We start from the raw sequence: 22,113 nt of genomic DNA, 5'->3' as shown, positions 1-22,113 counted from the left end.
CAAATGATCCCGTAGTTGCTACATTTGGAATGACATGGCTTTTTTAAGGGAATGCCTTGGTATTTTACACTCTAATTTCTCCAAGTAACTGTACAATGGCACAAGCATCACAGCCACTTAACATAAACAGAACCAGTGAAGAAATAGAGCATTTCCACAGCCCATAGTTCTTATTTCCTTCTCAAAGATACAGCTGAGCTGGGCGAACACTGTTAGGGACAAGAGGTTAGTTTGTTTAAGTCTGTGCATCAGGAACAATCTTTTCAAGAGGATTGAAAAGTAATCGGAGCAGTTCTCCACAAACAGCATGTTTAGGCAATTTTAACAAAATCAGTGATTTTTTCCCCCACTTTAATCTCAATTAGGTCATCTACCATTTACTAACAGGAATAAGGTTGTCTTTGCACTACTACATCACAAAACACAGTGAGAGCAAAACTCTCCTTTTACCATGTCAATAAAGTCTTAATCATTAGGAAAGAAAATACACTCCGAAAGCTTCCAACAGCAAGGAATCACAGTGAGGAAGGTCTCCTGAGGACCCGCTCAAAACCTTAATGTTTTTATCCAGGTACACATTCCAAGACGGAATGCCAGCAACACAACTGGCGACTCAACCAGGATACTTTAGGCATCTGAAAGTACATTTCCTTGGCAGACAAACTGCAAGGGAAGAGAGGAAATCAGGCTGGAAGCAAGGAATTTGCATCAAGCATTTGGCATGGCTGTGCTTGCACAGTATCTTTGTGTTTATATGGCTCTCATCATCTGAGTACGTAGGCACTTGAGAGCTATTGACCTCATGGAACCTCATCAGGTAGGAATCTTATTTCTCCTTCACTGCAAGGAAAAAGAGAACTACAGCAGATTAAAGGACTTGTTGGGGCATTAAAGTGTGATTGTGTGTTCATTGACTTAAGTTACTCCTTACTCACAGGTTCACAAGCCCTAACAGGCATTTCATGGACTGCTCCACCAGTAGGCTTCAGTGCTGGATGCTGCCTGGGAATGCCATCCAGGCTGGACCTCTCCAAGGCCGAGAGTGTTACCCAGGTGCCATTGGAGGTTTGTAGTTCCAAGTGGAATGAAACCTGTACTGTTCACTCCTCCAAACCCAGGCAATCCTATACAGCAAGCAGCCTGGATGCCTCTTCAAACCCTAAGTGTTTAATCCCAACTCCACCTACCAGTTCCAACTTCATATTCAGCGATTTGCATGAGCTTATACTGGGCATCACTGCTTCAGGCAAGAACCGAGCCAGTGGGCTGTTTGCTCTGGCCTTTGGATATCACAGTCTTAAGTGCCACACAAACTCTTAGGAATACAGTGAAAGGCCATTGTTTCCCTGGAAGGTCACTGTTTCTTCTCCTCTCCTTAGGAGAACTTTGTTGCTTGTGGATCATTATTTACTGCAAGAAAGTGAAGGTGAAGAACTCAGCATTGCTTGGGATGGGTGGGAAAGCTATAAGCATTTCTTTCAGGCATGTAAAATCCATTTAAAAACACCTGAGAGGAAATGTCTTATGAAGGGAATATCTTGCTTCAGTGTAATGACAGAACTGGTAGCTTGGAAGTGTGCTAAGGCTTTTTTTGACATTATCCATCCCCTTAAGCCACTGAACCAACCATTCAATACCACCATTCATTCCTGAACACCTGAAAATTGTCTTACAATGTCCCAATATAGAAGATATGACACAATAACCTGTAATATAGATACTGTGTTATGATAGCGATAAAAAGCTTGCATTAATACATTAACTTTTGTCTTTGGTTAATAGATTTTGTCTAAAGTAAAAAGCTTCTTGTGTTCATTGATACCATCATCACAGAGATCACAGAAGCAAAGACTGGTTTGGGTTGAAAGGGACCTTAAAGATCATCCAGTTCCAACCCCTGCCACACGCAGGGACACCTTCCACCAGAGCAGCTTGCTCCAAGCCCCTGTGTCCAACCCGGCCTTGAGCACTGCCAGGGATGGGGCAGCCACAGCTTCTCTGGGCACCCTGTGCCAGCGCCTCAGCACCCTCACAAGGAAGAATTCCTTATATCAAATCTAAATCTACCCTCTTCAATGGGAACCATTGTCCATTCTCCTGTCACTACAGTCCCAGGTAGAAAGCCTCTCTCCATCATTTTTACAAGCTCCCTCTAAGCATTGGAAGGCTGTAAGAAGGTCACCAGTGATGACCCATGAGATCTATGTGCACCATGCATGCAAAAGCACAAGCATCCAAGAAACAGAGATATATTAGAAAATCATTTTGTGATTTGTGATCATTTTTAAGTGGCTTAAAAAGAGTTCAGAAAGGGGTGCAAAAGCCTGGAGCTAGTGCTTTATCCAGGGCTTCTGATTTGATGTTTCTAACCACAAAACAAAAGCCTATAAATATTCCCACCCATAAAGCAAACAGGCATCATGCAACTTCTGCTGCAGGTAGGTGATATTCACAAGAGCCTCCCTGAAACAAGAACAAAGAGCTGGATCTGCTTTGGAAACACATTGCAGTAGCAGACACTTGTTAAGAAGTCTTCTGATCAAGTCTTTAATGTTAGTATCTTCCAAACAGCAGTGACAAGCTGGTAGAACATTCATTCTTCGGCTTGCCCCCTCTAACTGCCACACTCATGCTAAAAAGTCAAGTAGTAACAGCAGTGGATGTTTTGGGTCTCTACATCTCAGTGGGATGTGTGAAACAACACACTTAGATATTTAAAGGATTTAGGAGAGGTACAAATCAACCTTGCCCTGTGCTGAATTGATGCAAAGTTCTTCCTTGTGAGAAAGAAAGAAAGAAAAAGAAGACCATAATCAAGGAAAAACCCTGGAACAATGGATGAGAGGCACAACCATATACTTTGAAGTGTTAATGTTCCTGAAAGTAAACTGAAGCTGTAAAAATAGTTTGAGATCCCTGATGTTCTCAGTCTCCAGGTCAATGGAACCCACTGTTGACATTTTCTCTGGCTTTCTCTCCCCCTCTTTGCTCAGCTAGATGGAGGATGTGGCTCACAAAGAGCAAACGCCTTCCTAAAAGCCGCTCTTGTCCTTCTCCCTCTCCCTCCCCAACAGGATGCTCAGTAGATACTCAGCTATTGAAGGCCCCCCATGTATTAAAAGAGCACACTGCAATTAACAATCATTAAAGTGTTCCCTTTTGTAAAATACCATGTAGCTTTCACTGCCTGGGAAGCCTCCTGACATGCCCTTTGCAGAAACCTTGCTTCTCTTTCCCATGGCTAATAAAACTCTCGTGTCTGCCTTCTCTTGGAACGGAAACAAGACTTAGGGGAAGCCCTGCATGTGTCCTCTCTGGGCTGGCTCAGCACCAACAACTTAAATGATATAAAGGCACCTGGGGCCTCTGGCCCATTATACTCGTGTTTTGACATTAAATCTTCGACTTTCACAACCTTTTAACTGTAGCTAAGGACTAGCAAAAAGTGCCCTGAAACTTGCTGAGCCAGTATCAGAGTTTTCCATGCAGAATAAACCACCTTGTCCTCAGTCCTGCCGTCTTGGTGGGGAAAACAAGGAAGCCAAACTCCCACCCTTTCAGGGTTTGGTTACTTTGCTGAGTTCAGCAGTTCAGTGTGATGTGGCTGTCCATTTGATGGACTCGGATTCACTTTAGCAAAGTGAATTTACCCACAGTTTAGCATCAGCTGAGCTGTTTAACCATCCAAATAAATCAAAGTTAATCTTGGTGGAACCATGTATTCAGGGTAATGGTTCTTGATGTTTTAATACATTATCTTTATGTGTATTGCACTATTCTGACTCCATAGCTGCTTGTGGAGGCCATAAGCAACATTAGGTGATGTTATTAAGCCAAATAAAGAGGAAAATTGTTTCCAAGTTTGTTTTGAAGAGACACAGGCTTTTGGGTATCTTTGTATTATTACCACTTGCTTATGACACAGCAAAACACTAAAGTCAAAACACTTTACTCAGCAAAGTGGAGAACAAAGAAACTGGTACAGCATTTGGGATGAAAAGGGACAAACAAAGGTAATAATTCACATAGTCAACAAAATGGACATCATTTGGGACAGGTTGATGGAGCGAAGGAATTCGCAGAGAGAGGCAGATGAATGTGATAGATCACAGGGAGAAGAAAAGATAAGACATGCTTACTGAAGCATGTGAGACCCCCAGAAACCACCCCCGTCAGCAGAACATTGGAAACCACTTTGCTGGCCCTTTATTAGCTCGTTGCTTTGCAGCAAGCTAAGTGTAATAAATAACCGAACTGATCAGTTGTGATGCTTGAAATCAAGGTGATGGCTGAAGCCACCGGCTGCTTGGAGAGTCTTTGTTAAAGGCATTCTCACAGCAGCTCACAGGCTCTCCTCTCTCCTGTCCTGTCCTCTCCTATCCTCTCCTCTCCTCTTCTCTTCTCCCTTTTCCTACTGCAGCTGGCCTGGTGCTTTCTAAGGAATGAATAAAACAACAACAGTTTTACTACTGACAACTGAACTTGCCCTGAAGAGTTTCTCAGAACTGGGAGCTAAACAAAGCACCAAGTTAATCATCACCACTGCGAGCACGGTGCAGAGAGTGAACAGCACATAGGAAAGACAAAGTCCTTTGAGCTTCTCATCTGAAACACCTAAGCAGTGTTTCCACTAAGAATGCTCCATGCACTGAACCCATCTTTACCTGAGGATGTCTATGGGGCTGGAGCAGCTCTGCTCTGGAGCCAGGCTGAGAGAGCTGGGCTGGGGCAGCCTGGACAAGAGAAGGCTCCTGAAGGGGAGACCTGAGAGCAGCTCCAGTGCCTAAAGGGGCTCCAGGAAAGCTGGAGAGGGGCTTTGGCCAAGGGCCTGTATGGACAGGCCAAGGGGAATGGCTTTAACCTGCCCGAGGGGAGACTGAGATGAGCTCTTAGGCAGAAGCTCTTCCCTGTGAGGGTGCTGAGGCGCTGGCACAGGGTGCCCAGAGAAGCTGTGGCTGCCCTATCCCTGGAAGTGCTCAAGGCCAGGTTGGACACAGGGGCTTGGAGCAAGCTGCTCCAGTGGAAGGGGTCCCTGCCCATGGCAGGGGGTTGGAACTGGTTGAGCTTTAAGGTCCCCTCCAACCCAAACCATTCTGTGATTCTATGATCCTATTTCAGTACATTTTGCACAGATAACACAGGGGAATGCACAAGCTCTGGAAACACCAGATTCCTCTGCACAGTCACTGCACCCTCCTCAGCTCAGCTCTGCGAACACTGCGCTCTATGTGGAGAAAAGCTTGCCTCCAAAAAAGCACCTCACTGCACTGGTGACAGCAGAGAGAAAGAACATTGGGAAAGAGTGAGGAAGAAAGTAAAAGGGGCTTGGAACAGGAAAAAGAGCTGGAGCGCAGTCAGCGGTTGAGAAGACATTTATACATCTTGTTCCTTTGCCCTCGTTTTGTGCACTCAAGTATAAGGTATGCGGTGGCTACCTATTCCTCTTTAACCTTCAGCTTCAGCAGCAGACTTGTAATAACAGTCTTGAGGTTTGTGTTTTCTCCTCCCTGAAAAAGAAGAAGCTAAATTCCACCAGTGAATTACTCAAGGCTAAATTTGACTCAAGGAAATGTATTGCCTTCCCTCCTGTCTCTGGAATCAACTCGCCTGTAATTATCTGGATAGCTGTGTCTCTCTACACTGAAATCAGGCGATTTCTGTAGAAGAGGGAGAATTGACTGGTGCAGAATTAATCATATTTCTGTGACATTCCATGTTATGAAAAAGAGCTTTTCAGCATGAAATAATCACTGGTTTGTCAATCGTCAATAAATCAAGGAAGATATTAAGAGAATGGAAACAGTAAAACAAACACTAAAAATAAAGAGTTTTTCTCTTACATTTGTGTTCCATTTCAGTGCTAGACAAGGCTTCTGTGTCCCGGCATGGCAGAACATACAGAATCACAGAATCCCAAGGGTTGGAAGGGACCTCAAAAGATCATCTAGTCCAACCCCCCTGCAAGAGCAGGGTAACCTACAGTACATCACACAGGAACTTGTCCAGGCGGGCCTTGAATATCTCCAGTGTAGGAGACTCCACAACCCCCCTGGGCAACCTGTTCCAGTGCTCTGTCACTCTTACAGTAAAGAAGTTCTTCCTGATGTTAACGTGGAACTTCCTATGCTCCAGTTTACACCCATTGCCCCTTGTCCTATCACTGGATATCACTGAAAAAAGCCTAGCTCCATCATCCTGACACCTACCCTTTACATATTTGTAAACACTGATGAGGTCACCCCTCAATGCAGCTGAGGACTGAAGTGGCCCTATGGCCTGACTGATGTTGGCAGAGGGTAAAAGCAGTAAGTACGGACACAGTACGTTTTACCTGTTCTCCTTGTTTATATGGTCAAGTCCGGGACCAGACAGAGCCAAGATGTTGTTTGTCTAAGGGCAAGGGACACTGAGTATTGCAGTTATTTAGCACCCAAGTATCTAACAAGTTCTCAAGACAGGAATTGAAATATAGGATCCTGACTAAAGATCCCAATGGTTCTTAACATCAGGAATTCACATCATTTAGACATACAGTTTGGATTCACACATACACTGCTGGCAGTGTTCAATGCCAGGTTGGATGGGGCTTGGATCAACCTGGTCTACCAGAAGGTGTCCCTGCCCATGGCAGGGGTTGGAACTGGATGGGCTTTAAGGTCGCTTCCAACCCAAACCACTCTGGAATTCTATGGTGGGGCTTTAGGACCTTAAATAAGAGATATGTGCTTTCTCAGCCAGCTCAGCAAAGAGACATGCTATGGAACCCCTCTAGTAATACCTGGGACCCTGCCTGATGCCTGGCCATTCCTCCACATCCAGAGCTCAAACTACGCATGTACCAGCAGCATTTCTTTCAGAGGTAATTCGGGCTTCCTCCTTCCCTCCTTCAGAATCACCACGTACAAAGGAGGAATTCAAATTCCTACCTCTTAAAATTCAGCCATCAGAGTGGGAACTGCGTCTGGGGAAACAAAGCATTGTGGTAATCACCTAAAGTCCCGGCTGCAAATGCATTTACTTGCTTTGATTCGACACAAACCAGTTATTCTTTGACCCCTTCTGACTGCAGAGCTGTATCAAAGCTTTCCAAGGCAGCAGCAGATGGTCTACCAAATAGTATTAGCTCCTTCTAAGGAGAACACTTTATATTTTAATTTAGTTCCCAATTGCTCTTAATAGGGAAGAAAAAAAAGAGAGCTTCCAGCTGAAGCATCACATTTCTTTGAAACCTTTAAGGAAGTGACTAGAAAGACACGTTATAAAATGAAGCAGTTCAGCTCAATGTTTGTTCAATGCAAAGAGTCAGCACTTCCTATTCAATGTCTTCCTAATTACCCCTGGGGATCAAAGACTTTCAAGTGATTGCTTGTCCATTCAAACCACTAATAGATGATCACCGGCCCCTCTAGTGCTATAGCAGCTTGCTGGATGCCCCTCATTTCCTGCAGGAAAAGGGAAAACGCAGTTTTAAATGGGTAAATGTAAATATTTTTATGAGTATTTTAAGGGGCATTTCTAAGTGTCAACCTATAGTTAAAAAACAGACATAGACACAGCGTGGTTTACCCAAGGAGCTGTCTGCTTAAATACAATCTGTCATTCCCTTCAGCACCCACACCACCATGAAAGCACAATAGGAGGTTGAAAGATGGACTTCAGCAACACTTTGCTGCCAACGAAGCAGCTTACTGCACTGAAGAGATGTATTTCAGCCCCACAGCTCTAGTAAATGTGGTGCAACACATGCTCAGGCCTGTCTTGGTAAAATAATGTTTTCCCTTCTAGGCATCTTTTCTGGCAGAGACCATATCCCTATAAATATTAGTGAGATCTTTCGTCAAGATCAAAGTCAATTATAAGATGGTCCCACTGTACCTCTAAATGGAGTTTTAATTTGTGTGTATAATATTAGAAATAATGATGTTCCCATTGGGGTACTCACTTCAATTAGAGAAATGAGGACAGGCAGCACTACCACAGGGCCTCCTACCTTGCGTTGCAATTCCTACGTTTCTGGGCTAGCCTGGTATGGACAGTATAATTTGACAAAGGCCATTTCATTACACACATATAAAATGCAAAACCCTAATTAAAAGGGGTGCAATTTACATAGGCAAATAAACAACCTCTTGCATGCTTCCTTCCTTCATATCTCTATTAGATATAAGGAAGTAGCCTTCTACGTAGCGGCTGGAGAGGGGCTTTGGCCAAGGGCCTGTAGGGACAGGCCAAGGGGGCTTTAACCTGCCCGAGGGGAGACTGAGATGAGCTCTTAGGCAGAAGCTCTTCCCTGTGAGGGTGCTGAGGCGCTGGCACAGGGTGCCCAGAGAAGCTGTGGCTGCCCCATCCCTGGCAGTGCTCAAGGCCAGGTTGGACACAGGGGCTTGGAGCAAGCTGCTCTAGTGGAAGGTGTCCCTGCCCATGGCAAGGGGTTGGAACTGGATGAGCTTTAAGGTCCCATTCAAACCCAAATCAGTCTGGGATTCTATGCTTCAAACCTGCTTTCCAAAATGAATATAAAGGGTTGCTTAAAGTCCAAGAAATGCATTTTGCTGTGTAAAAGTCACAAACAATGCCTGCTTTCATCTATCACCCCAGCACAACAGAGGTGGGATCAGCGTTCAAATGCAGCATCCCCGTTTAAGGGTTAAGATCTAAATACTGTTGTAGAACGTGATGTGAGAGCCAACCTCTCAAACTGCCTGCTCATCCCTCCTTCTGAACATGCACATGATTTTATTATAAGGACAAGTAAATTATTTGAGAGCGCTGCTTGGGGTATAATCCTACCATCAGCTGAAAACTGCATTAGTGTTATTAGTCACCATGTACATTCTATTAGCACTGGAGCTCCAGCTGGGCTGTGCTAGTTGGTGTAAGAAAAATGAACAAAATGACAAGCTCAGAATCCCTTGATGACCAAAGCAGAGCTTTAACTTGAGCTTTACTTAGAGTAAATAAAACCCTAATAAAATAGTAAATAAAATAGTAAATAGTAAATAATAAAATACTATTCTAATAATAATAATAATAAAACAAAATAATACTCTAATAAAATAGTAAATAAAACTCTAATAACTGAATAAAACTAGTGCCTTCAAGTGTATGTTGGAAGAGCTGGGAATTCAGCATGAATTGACACACTTTATAGATCTGCACAAGTATTCAGGAACTTCTTATTGGTTTAACTGAATTGGATGACAAATACGTGACTATTTGTTCAGCAGGCTAAGAGTGTTTTACTTTATTTTTCTAATGTTTCTTCACGTAAACTTGAAATCCAAGAGATTTTTCCAACAGTTCACTTGGAGAGGACAAAATCCTTTATTTTCCTGTATAAACGCTCAGCAAATGGATACAAAAGTACAGTCTGGGAAAGCTGTAAAGCGTGTGACACAGCAAATCATAGAATCACAGAATGGTTTGGGTTGGAAAGGACCTTAAGATCATCCAGTTCCAACCTCCTGCCATTGGCAGGGACACCTCACACTAAACCATGGCACCCAAGGCTCTGTTCAGCCTGGCCTTGAACGCTACCAGGGGTGGAGCATTCACCACTTCCTGGGCACCCTGTCCCAGGGCTTCACAACCCTCACAAGGAAGAACTTCCTCCTTATATCCAATCTAAACTTCCCCTGCTCAAGTTTAAACCCTCACCTCTTGTCCTATCAGTACGGTCCCTAATGAAGAGTCCCTGTCCAGCATCCTTGTAGCCCCCTTCAAACACTGGAAGCTGCTCTGAGGTCTCCATGCAGCTTCTCTTCTCCAGGCTGAACAGCCCCAACTTCCTCAGCCTGTCTTCATACGGGAGGTGCTCCAGTCCCCTGTTCATCCTCGTGGCCTCCTCTGGACTTGCTCCAACAGCCCCATGTCCTGTATGTTGAGGACACCAGAACTGCACACAGTACAATTAATGCCACAAGAATATTTTTCCTGTCCAGAGAAAATAGGCAAGATCCAGTAGTGAACTTTCAAGCAGTATAAATGTAAGGGAATGGTTCAGATCAGTGTGAAAAGCTCTCTTCATAACAAAACACAGCCTGATGATTGTTCCCTTGGATTTAGGACTAAATCCAGCACTTAGATTAAGGTAAGTGCTGGCAAGTGCAACCCAGAGCGTCCTCTTAAAAAGACCCACAGCCATCTTTGTACTTAATTACACCCAAAAAAAGCTTTTGCTCAAAAAACTCCAAGTTCGCCAAGTCAAGCACTCAAAATTGAGCAGAGAACAGTATTAAGATTGCTTGTGTGATTTCAGATCAGCCCCCCTATGCATATGTAATCTGTAACAGCCTTTAATTCCCTCATCACAGGCTATTTTTTTTCCACTGGCCCAATGCTGAGCAGAACAATGGCACAGAAATTGCCACTCAACCCTGGCAGCTCCAGCACTGCTGCACGTTCAATTGCTTTCTAGGGATGCCATATGTGCAGCCTGGCTGGGAGCAATAGGAGGGGGTTGGAAAGGGAAGGAATACAGTCAGTGCAGACAATTTTGCTACTGCTCTCTGAATAGGTACCTACGGAGCATGTGTGAACTCTGGTTTTCTAGTTTTGTGGCAGCCGGATCTGGGTGGATTTGGGATATGATAAAGGACATGGAGCTGTTGGAGCAAGTACAGAGGAGGCCACGAGGATGATCAGAAGCTGGAGCACCTCCTGTATGAAGAGAGGGTGAGAACACTGGAGCTGTTCAGCCTGGAGAAGAGAAGCTGCGTGGAGACCTCAGAGCAGTTTCCAGTGTCAGAAAGGGGCTACAAGGATGCTGGAGAGGAACTCTCCATTAGGGACTGTAGTGATAGGACAAGGGGTGATGGGTTGCCCAAAGAAGTGGTGAATGCTCCATCCCTGCCAGTGTTCAAGGTCAGGCTGGACAGGGCTTTGGGCAACATGGCCTTGTGTGAGGGTTGGAACTGGATGATCTTAAAGTCCTTTCCAACCCAAACCATTCTATGAGTCTATCAGTCTATACAATAACAGTAGGTCCAACAGCAAAGTTGTGCATAAGTGAATGACCACACAGGGATCCAGACCCCTACACTTACAAATCTATTCAGGGTTGTTCACTTGTAATAACTTAGGCCATGTGAATTTAGTTCCATCATTAAATGAGAACATATCAAAGTGCTTGTTCAGGGACATAGGACACTGCCTTACCCCTTCATCCCCAAAGACCATGTTGATCATAGTGAATCAAACAGTATCAAGCAGTGTAACTTGAAAATCTATATAATTTATTTGTTAGAAGGGACTCTTCCAACATTTTGGCTCTGCTCAGCCAATACCTTCTGAATTCCTGCACACAATTCAGCTAGCAAGGACCAGAGATTATTCACAATACAAAGTTTAAGTGTCATCATCAGTAAGAATTGAACATTACAGAAATGCAACCACTCTGGAGCAGCTGGATGCCCACAGTGGTCCCATGTACATGTTTTACAACCTGAAGTAGTACGTGATGTAGCTTTACTGGAGAAGATGTACAAATATAAGTAACCAGTAGGATTAATACTGTTTGGAATATCACTACATTTTCTTAATAAAAAGCCTCAAGAAGCCCTTTTGATGCTTGAATTCATTATCATTTCTACCAGAATCAAACAAGATCCTATTCCAATGATAGTTCAATCAGAGCTTCTTTTGAAATACTTAGTGTAAGCGTAGCTATCGTCCCTGCTAACAGCCTTGATCTGCTTTGCTTTTTAAAGAGTTTCTGCATAATGAAGTGATGCTACAGTTGTACAACACAAGCAAGGTGCAATGCTGCTGCTGTGTTATGTGCTACCATATTTGAAAACAGCTAACATATGCTGTTCTTATCATCTTTCTAGGCAAAAGCTTCTGGCTGCAATAAGGACAGGCTTGGAAGCTAAGGTTTGATAAAATCAAATAAAGTGGAAGATAAAACCATAGAATCCCAGACTGGTTTGGGTTGGAAAGGACCTTAAAGCTCAACCAGTTCCAACCCACCTTCCACTGGAGCAGCTTGCTCCAAGCCCCTGTGACCAACCTGGCCTTGAGCACTGCCAGGGATGGGGCAGCCACAGCTTCTCTGGGCACCCTGTGCCAGCGCCTCAGCACCCTCACAGGGAAGAGCTCCTGCCTAAGAGCTCATCTCAGTCTCCCCTCGGGCAGGTTCAAGCCATTCCCCTTGGCCTGGCCCTACAGGCCCTTGTCCCAAGCCCCTCTCCAGCTTTCCTGCAGCCCCTTTAGGCACTGGAGCTGCTCTCAGGTCTCCCCTTCAGGAGCCTTCTCTTGTCCAGGCTGCCCCAGCCCAGCTCTCTCAGCCTGGCTCCAGAGCAGAGCTGCTCCAGCCCTCGCACCATCTCCATGGCCTCCTCTGGACTTGCTCCAACAGCTCCAATAGGAAAAGCTTGTGATGGTGGGAGAGGTTTTCATTTAAACACAGAGAGATTCAATGACCTCTAACTACCTATTTACTGAGCACCAAATTCTGATCGCTCAAAGTGAACTATTTAAGTGGTCCTTTTGGAGCTTTAAAGTTCCAGCATAAAGAGTGGTGCTGAAATCCTGTCAGAGAGGAAAAGAGGGGATTGATTCTTTATTTTACAGGTCATCTAGTACATTGCCTAGGTGGTATACTTCACACCACTTCTCTTAACACTATCAAGATGTATCTCTACCACATAGCTCAAGTTTAACTACAGGTAAAAACCTTAGAGAATGCATCGCTGTACATATCCAACAGAAATCTAAGACCTGGCTGCAAAATAGGCTTTGAAGGCATCTTCAGATTTGCATAGAAAATGAAGGGAAAGAAACACTAAACTATAACCGAGGAATAGTTTCACTGCCAGGAACATCCCTTTACTGAGCTTACTCATGACAAGTTACCCACAAAAATGTATGGCATTTAAAAACACTGAAAGAAAGCCCATTACAGGCAATGTTTCTCTCTGTCTCTACTTAATTGCAATTAAATTCCACACTAATTAATGAAATAGAAACATGGACTCAAGGAAAACCCTTTCTAGTAGACACTAAGATCTGGAAAACTGATTTCTTTTCAGTGTCTGTGTGCAAAGGCCAATCTAAGCCGTGAAATGAAGATCAGAGCAGCACATCTGTGCCGCTGTCATAAAGGTGATGTCAGTGTGCTGTTATTTTCCTTTGGGGGGGGCTTACAGCAACTGGTAAAAGCTTATAAAAGCTGAGAGCCCACATCGTACCATTTAATAAGAACAGATGGAATTAAATTCATCCCTTCTTGTATTAAAGATTCTTACATTTAAGAAAGGATCAGGCATCTAAAGGGCTACGGGTGATATTATGTGACTAATGTGTGGTTTCTTGATAGAAACTCCAAGATCAGATGAAGCCCTCTGGATATACAGCCTTAACCTACTTCCAACAGGTTAAAGACTCATCATATTGGTGGTCTACTTCTAAATGGAAAGCTTCCAGTGATCCTCCAGTGATGAAATAGGACCAGATTTTGACAAAGGGACCTCTTCATTCAGTGTCAAAATAGAACAATATGAAGAAATAAAAAGGGAGGATATAAACTCCCAGAACAATAGGGAAAGAGGGAGTAATCTATATCAATCTGAGGCTATGCAGAGAGTTGAAAGAAGCTGAGTACATGAAGAAAAAGATACATGCCTTGAAAAAACACCAAGACCAATAGAACATGTTTTAGGTGCATTGAAACCTTGTAAACTGAGCAACACTAAGCTATGGACTTGATGGAGGTGGGACATTGTTAATAATTTATAGCAAAGGCTGAAGTGTTCAGTAAGAAGTTTTGTTCTGGATTTTGCAAATAGCTACAATAACATGACTGTTTCCTAAGAAATAAGTTGGGGTTTTTTTCCAGTCCATTAATAACCAAGAATTATATTAAACTACATCTATTCAACGACAAACAGTTTGAAATCTGCAGGCTCATTTAACTTGTAGCCAGTAAATGAGACAGCAAGGAGGAATCTGACTCACTGATTAATACTGAAGCAGCTGCCAAGAGACTAGAACTGCGTTAATGCTGTATAGATATTTAAGAAGAGAAAAGAAGAGGACGCAAGCCAGAACAGGCAGCCTGACACCTATCACAGACATAATAAAGAATTCAACTGATGAAGAATAAAGAAAGTGAATGCATGATAACTCAGGTCCATATTGATTTACTGGTAAATAGATCTTAAGGAACAAAGAGTTACTCATTTTCTGACAATATGGCAGATTAGCGAGACATTTGGTTTAGGACTTTTGATTAAAGAAACAAGCACTTTCCAACGGTAACAAGTAAATGTATGGATTTGTAAAACTGAAAGATCTTAAAATCATCATTGCTGCTGAATAATCATCAAATGTTCAAATTCCTCGTGAAATTTAACAACCGACAGTCAGCCTGAAAGTGTCCAGCATTTACTTCAATGTTACATCAATGAGGATGACAAACCATGCAGGTGACTCAAAGACTATTCAAGTGACAAACGTAACGATGAGGACAGAACAGATAAAAGAGCTGGACAGCTACTAAGTTTGAGTTATCTGAACAAAATGTGCTTAAGGTTCAGACAAAAGGTGTCACAGGCCATCTCATACATTTAGGATCATAGAACGGTTTGGGTTGGAAGGGACCTTAAAGCTTATCTAGTTCCAATAAGGGATCGCAAGTTGTGCCCACGAAACGGGCCACGGGCAACTGGAAAGCAGAGAGTGAAAATCACTGTACGAGCAAGCACAAGAATATAACAATATTGTTGCATAACAATCTCCAAATGTCATTTTTATGGCCACAAAGAGCTAATGAGATCCTTACACATCTAAGTTGAGAAAAAGTGAAGTATGTGACTTACGTATGTAAAATGGCAGAGTAAGTAGCTGGAGTTTACTGGTCTTCAGTGCCCTAAGTGGACAGCCTTCATGATGTGACAGCGCTTATAGCTTTTACCATTGAAAGTGAAGAAAAGAGTCTTAAATAAAAATGATGGGAATCTTCCTACTCCTTCCTTCTTCAAATAAGCACTGAATTAGCTCTTAAAAGATGCAGCAGTGACCAGGCTCTATCAGTGTAGACTTCATCAGTGCAGACTTTATCCGTGCAGACTTTCTGCTTTGCACTGATTTCAGAACATGTTGCAGTCAAATGGAATACCTGAATTAATACTTCCCAGTGTGCCCACACTGGGCAACTCTTTAGCAGGTTTATACTACCTTCTACTATCCTTTTCCAGTAATGTTTTCTGGCAGTGTCTCTCTTTCAATAGCATATACATCATCATATATTTCTCCTACCCCAACAGCATTTATGCCATGTTACAGATCTTATTTAGGCTGAAACAGTGAATGTTCTTTAATGGAGTTTATATGGTATGTTTTTTAACATCATTCATCTGAAAGAATTTATCTCCACAAGAATAACTTTAGAGTGGGATCTTGTACCTTTATCACCTTTATTTTAAAGCCATGGTTAAATCACTTGGACTTCCTTTACTCTAAAACATAAAGCCGCTATCCAAACACACAATGCAAAATCCAAACCAACAAAAAAAGATGCACACAATCCTTTAATAACACAAACAGCTCTTTGCAGGTGATAGAAAATCAGATCTGAGATATAATTCAAACCACCACGCACCTAAAGCTGCAATGCCAGACAACAAAGCAGGTGGAAATATAAGACTGAATATAGCCCGTCTTGGATTTAATCTTGTGTCTTGCTCATCTTTCTGCTGATCACGATCATGTGCACATGTACTGCATTAACAACTAAACACCTTTTCTTGGTCTTGTTGGGCAAAATGTATATGTAACACTTCTTAATGTAGCTACAGTGAGCTGTACTTTGGGGATCTATCTGTGTTTCACGCAACACTGTGTATCTGTGAATGTCAGAACTGGGGCTGAGGCATTTGAGTGATTCATTGTGGATCCGACCAGGGAAAGCTTCTTTTGCCAGATTCCTGCCGGCAGCTTCCCCAAGCTAAGTGCTACTCAACCAACCTCTTGTAAACTTTACACACAGCAGCTGCCCTCACTTGTTCCTTAACAAGAGTGAAGTGTGACTGAGGATAACACAAACCCTGCAATCTTCCCATCTCTCTGCTATGGAACAAATGATGCAAAAAGATTCCTGCAACTCCACGCTCTTTCGAAGGATCAGCTGGATGTTCCCATTGATGGCACCACTCCATGGGGTTGAGACTGTTTTCATGTCTTTGCTTTCCTGAGATAATATATAGGAGCCGAATTTGGAGCTCAACAATGAAAAAGACATGACAGTCATTTAGAACTGGACCGAAGGGTCAGCATCTGCCTGGATGTATATTCTGTCTTTAGTCAGGTCAATCTCCAGAGTCAGAAACATAGAGAAATACAGGCAGACTTCTATATCCCAGCTCTTGTTGCAGACACTGGGACCAATGCCACCAGCTCTGAGTGCATTTGAACCAGTGCTAAGGTAAACAGAGCATGTGCACAAGAAGAATAAGGCCAGGATTTCCCAAATGTCATTGGGTGTAAAAGAGCTAGATGTCATTTAAACTGCATGACTTAGTGGCACTAACCATGCTTGTAGGCATTTGGTATAATAAGAGCCAGCTTTAGCAGTAAAAACCCCACATATTCTACTGTAAAAGATCAAAATGATAGAGCTGGGTCACGACAATGGTCCCTCTCAATTAGTATCCCAAAATGTTATGTTTCACAAACATTTACAGTACATAAAATGAACTATTGATAACGCTATAGCACCTTTCAGACTGGATCTGGCAGTTTTATAGATTAAGGGTAAAGTGAAGTAAATGAGACCCAAAAGTTACTGAGTGAACCATGTGCAGTAACTTTGTGAAGATGTGAAAGAACCCTGAAAGAACCTCAAAGCTCCTTAGGTAACAGACTGACTTCATAAAGGCTTTGCTAGAACAGGCTGTTTAGTTTCCATTCCTGCATTTCATCCAAGATAAGATGGAGGTAGAAAACTTTGACAGATCCTTGCAAATCAAAAGAGCAAAACAGAACTTTATCTGGGGTCAGAAAAGAAATATTAAATAAGACAGAAAATGAAAGAAACTTGCTGGCAGGGCAATAAACTGGGTCCTATTTTAACTTGAACAAAAACCTTAATATCAAGGTATAAATGTAGGTTAATAGATATCACTCATGTTTAATAATTAAGCATCAGCAACTTTTCCTATTGATCTCAAGTGGCATGTAAATACCATGGTAATTGGTGTATTACACATCCAGAGCTAACTGCCTGGATAGATAAGAGCTTTGGAGAGCTGCCTTAAATTGGGCTTATTCCATAGCATCAAAGAATCACAGCCCAGCTCAGCTGAAGTTAGTTTGCAGGGTGATTCTTAGACAATAAAGACACTTTATAAACACATCATAGTCCTAGCACAGTTTTACTGTGAAAGCATTTTGCCTGTAGCAAGCAACACTGTTCTTTAAGTGAAGCTGCATCTGTACAGAGTTCAAATGAGCACAGAGCTGAAAAGGAGAGAGAGCTCTGACTCCAATCAAATGAATGACTGTTTTGGCTTCATAATATGTTTTCCAGCCCTAACTTTAATCTAAATCAAATGCCCATCTTTCTTGCTGTTCCTGCAATGCAACCGCAGCACATGCTTAAGTATAGGAAAATTGCAAGTGCCTAACTACATCAAACTGTACTTCCATCTAGTCTGGAATCTACATCAGGCAGAGGAGAATACCTTCTGTTTCAGCAGAAAGAAACTATTCTCCATCACTAATTCATTTAGAAACTATTCCATGGATCTAGCCAAACAGCTGCTGGGCATGGAGATCTGGACAACCAAACAGGTCTTTTCTGTTTCTAAACTTGGAATTCTTCCCCCCAAGGAATGTCAGAGACTCTTTACAGTGCTGTGCTATCTGGTCTGGCATTTACCAGGTACAGAAACTCTGCTGGCAAAGTATTTGGATAGCAACGTCCCTCGGTGTATTATCTGTCCCATAAGACTCTCACTATATATTAGTTGTCTGTGGCATACAGACCATATCACATCCCAGCACAATGAAAATTGCCCTTGTTTAGCTGTCAGCTGAATGGACAGTCCTAAAAGGGGGAATTTAATCTTAAAGCAGTGTCTCTTCACAACCTCCTGCAACAGCAAACGTGCAGGTCAGTGACAAGCTGCATAAAGGGGCTTTTCACTTCAGTGGTTCCAGCAGTGCCATTCCCACCATTTTAATGTCACAGCCCTCATCTGCCACTGCTTTTCCCTTTGGTGTCCTCACCCCATGAGACAAGCTTTCGTGGAGCTCATGAGATTTGCATAAGCTGCATGTGTGCAAAACTTTGATGTGCATTGTCTTCACTGCCTCTGGATATAGGAAAAGGTGGCAACAAGTCAATCAAAAGCTGGTTAATTCAAATGAAACCCAGCTTTTGGTGTTTAATGCACCCTGTTCTATTTTGTTTGTCATTATCTCTCCAGACCAGTGACTCAGCCCTGTAAAACTGTCAGCTTGATCATGGTGTTGACACATGATACCAGCCGTTCAGCTTCCATAGACTCTATTTATGCCTCCTGTCCTCTCCTTTCAAACAGCCCAGCAAGATAAATGAACCTCAGACTATGAAATACCACGAAAACTTTCACAACATAATGCAAACTCTGCCTTTTAGCCTTAAACCAGTGATATAGCAAACTGAACCAGCTTCGGCAAAGAGCTTCAGGAATGACCCAATGCCTTGTTGTTTCCATGCCTCAAGTGGTCGCCCACCACAGTTGTATTTGAGCATCTATCACGCAGTAAGTATTGCTAATAGCAGAGTACTCTGTGCATCTCCTGATGTCTGTATCTCCACACACTTGTATTGGTACGAGATCTACAATGAGTAGTTTTTAACGTTTAAACAGAGGACTAGGACATGCCTGATGCTGTGAAGAGCATCCTGAAGCTCGAGACATTACTCTGAACTACTTCCATTAAGTGATCAGTATACAGAAAAACAGTAAATGCCAAACCACTGCCATGGGATCTGATTCAAAGTCTACTCACTTAAATGGAAGCCTTTCCAATGACCCCACTTTGCTTTGGAGGATGAAAATGGTCATTACAAAGATAATTTCTATGGTTGTTTTAACTAACAAAAGGAGATGGAAAGTAGCCAAGTTCCCAACACTCATGAGCTGTTATATAGACTTCCTTACTCATGATTAAGTTATACCTTACCACTCAAATAGTTCCTATGGCATTGAAGAGAAAAAGATAATACTTAAATGAGGACAGGTATAGAATCACAATATCATAGATTAGTTTGGGTTGTAAAGGACCTTAAGATCATCCCGTTCCAGCCCCCTGCTATGGGCAGGGACACCTCACACTAAACCATCTCAACCAAGGCTCTGTCCAACCTGGCCTTGAACACTGCCAGGGATGAAGCATTTACCATTTCTTTGGACAACCTGTTCCAGTGCCTCACCACCAGTAAAGAACTTCTTCCTTATATCTAACCTGAACTTCCCTGTTTAAGTTTAAACCCATCACCCCTTGTCCTATCGTTACACTCTCTGATCTGTAAGAAGGTGCAACTATGCAAATACAGAGGGGAAAAGAAGCAGAAACTGGAGGAAAACCAGTAACTTGTTTTGCAAGCAGACCAGGTTATTTAAAGGAATGAACAAATTCCTCTTCAGAACTGACAGTGTTTAAAGGAATGCAAAAGGCCTCAGCTTAACTTAGTGAAAGCAGAACCATTCTGACCCCCCAATTCAGTTGTTGTCTCCTGGTTTAGGTGATCCCATTCTCACGGGCGCCTTGACAGGATGTAGAAAATAATTACAAATGAAAAGGTTATTCATAATTTTTAAATGAGTTAATTAGTAAACCCCGCCAGAGTCACTCATTACAGTAATTAATAATTGATTATACTTGAAATTAAACACAATTTTTCATCAAAATCTAATTAAAGAGCTGCCTTTTTGCTTGTTGATTAGAACTCTGGCTCTGGTAGAGACAATCTTGGCTAAATATGTTTATGCTGAAGTGAAGCATCGAGTTTGATTTTTAATAATTGATAGTTCCTTTAGAAATTAGTGATTATGACCCATAATTACAGCAGTTCAACCTGATCAGCATTCCTGGCTCCTCGCCAGCCATCCATGAAGCCCGGCAAAGGCCATGGAATTCATCCGGATTAAAAAACGGGATGGGAAAGCACTCAATGGACCTACCTTTTAACCACATTAACTGGGACATTAACTGGGATTTCAAAGAGGAGCTTGAGCTTTTCAGGACTCTGGAAAAGGGGTTTGAGTTGGGGAATACCGAGTGGCATTCCAAACTCATCTCCGTCTATCAAGCAGCACACACCTCCTCTGTCGGAATGAGCAGGCACCGCTACTTTGAGTTATAACAGTACTCCTCTGACACCCTGAGATAATGTCCAAAGGAGACATGTTCAGGGCATAGGGAGACTAGGAGACAAATGAGAAAGGCGAGTCCAAATGTACATAGTAAATGATGAAAGTTGAGTGCATATTTCATCAAACTGCTGCTGATTTCAGCTTGGTTAATTAATCATTCCTGCTCCTCTTCCAGGAGCACATAAAAGTGACTGGAGTATGATGCAAGGCAGGAATGGAAAAGTATCAGTCATTAAAGAAGTGCACATGAAAGGAACACAGGAATAGCGATCCTTTGTGGTGGTGCTAATTATACTCAAGTGAAATGAAAGCAAAAAAATCTTTCGATCCAGGCTCAGATTTGTAATTCTAACCACAACCTTTTATAGATCATTAGTGTACAGGAAGTCAGAGTGAAATCAAAAAGGCTCATTTGTGCCATGAGAAAAGGGCTTTCTTCTTACCCATGATCACATCTGTAAGCATCTGACAACTAGAGTTTGAGCTACGGACAGTTTAAACATAAGTCTCGGAAGGGACCTTTGAGAGACATTTATAACACAAATATCACATCTAACTGAAGGCAAATTAATGGTAACACCCCGGCTTTACAGGCTGAAAACCACAATTTTCACCTCTAACAGTTCAATTACTTTTCCAACAACCACCGAGAATGATGTTTTGCAACGAATACTGACAACCCTTATAAACCAAAGGAATTCAGGTCATGCAGAGCTCAAGAATAATCCCCTCTTCGCCACCCCAACTTCCCCTAGTCAAAAAAGGCTCCGTTGGACCCCAGGCTAAACTCAGTCCTTCTGTACCCTCTCAGTTACCCTTGTGAACGTCAATATAGTTGGTGAAATGACTAGCATGCGGCACCAAAAGATAGAATAAACCTGCATTTTTGTGTGTAAGCATCCTGGTTCTGACCCTGTCCCATCAAAGTCAATGGTGGAGAACTCCCATGGACCTGGATGTGACTGAGACACAGACTTCACTGTCTGCTTTAATGGGTTCTGCTGGTGGGTTTGTCTCACTCCAGGTACACTTTCCTCTATGTAATGGAATGTAACCAGTCCATGTCATTGAAGGGAGCACTCAGGTTTTTCTAGAGCTCCCCCGGCTCTATGTTCTTCGTGACATATGTTAGGCTCCGCACCCTAGCATTGCAATCACAATTAAGCCAACAGAGACCTTATTTCCCCATCCCTTTGTACCACAACCTGACTCTCTTCTTCCCAACCACTAGCGTTATGGGTAGGTTTGTAGAGAAATGCAAGAAAAGCAAAGAAATAACCAACAGAAACAAGCTTACCTATGAAATACGCCAGCAGGATCACCAGCGTGACTGAGATGACAATGGCACTCAGGGCAGCACATTTCCAGTTACAGTACTTATAGGGTTTCTTCAGGTTAAAGGCAGGCCTAGAGAAGGTACTTCTGGGAAGGGGCCTAGGGGGTGGTGAGTACACAGTGCTGGACGTCAAGGGATATCCCGGCGACGTTGTACAAAAAAGGGGAGAAGTGCCTCCAGGTTTGAACAGGAAGTGCCTGAGGGAAGAAAGACCAACAGCAAGTGATTCTTCACAGCAGTCGAAGCTGAGGGAGATGCAGGGTGGGAGGATGGTGACTGCTGCCGGGACGAGGAAAGCAGCTCCACACAATGCTGGCTACGGACATGGATGGCATGCACGGAAAGAGAAAGAATCCAAATCAAACTCGAGTCACACAGAGTAAAGGAAAACAGAAGAGAACGAAAAACCACAGT

General features: G+C 42.8%; 1 protein-coding gene across 5 annotated transcripts in view; it reads right to left on the bottom strand.

The window, feature by feature from the left end:
• TENM4 (teneurin transmembrane protein 4) overlaps nt 1-22,113 on the bottom strand; it is a 772,055-nt gene that overhangs the window by 191,118 nt on the left and 558,824 nt on the right. For all 5 annotated transcript variants that reach the window (XM_065678851.1, XM_065678850.1, XM_065678853.1 and 2 more), the window contains one exon: nt 21,661-21,896. In XM_065678851.1, coding sequence (XP_065534923.1) covers nt 21,661-21,896 — 236 coding nt within the window. The remainder of the gene's footprint in view (nt 1-21,660; nt 21,897-22,113) is intronic.

This window comes from Lathamus discolor, chromosome 4, assembly GCF_037157495.1.
Source record: "Lathamus discolor isolate bLatDis1 chromosome 4, bLatDis1.hap1, whole genome shotgun sequence".
NCBI classification, from domain to species: domain Eukaryota; kingdom Metazoa; phylum Chordata; class Aves; order Psittaciformes; family Psittacidae; genus Lathamus; species Lathamus discolor.
This window is presented reverse-complemented; position numbering and strand designations above follow the sequence as displayed.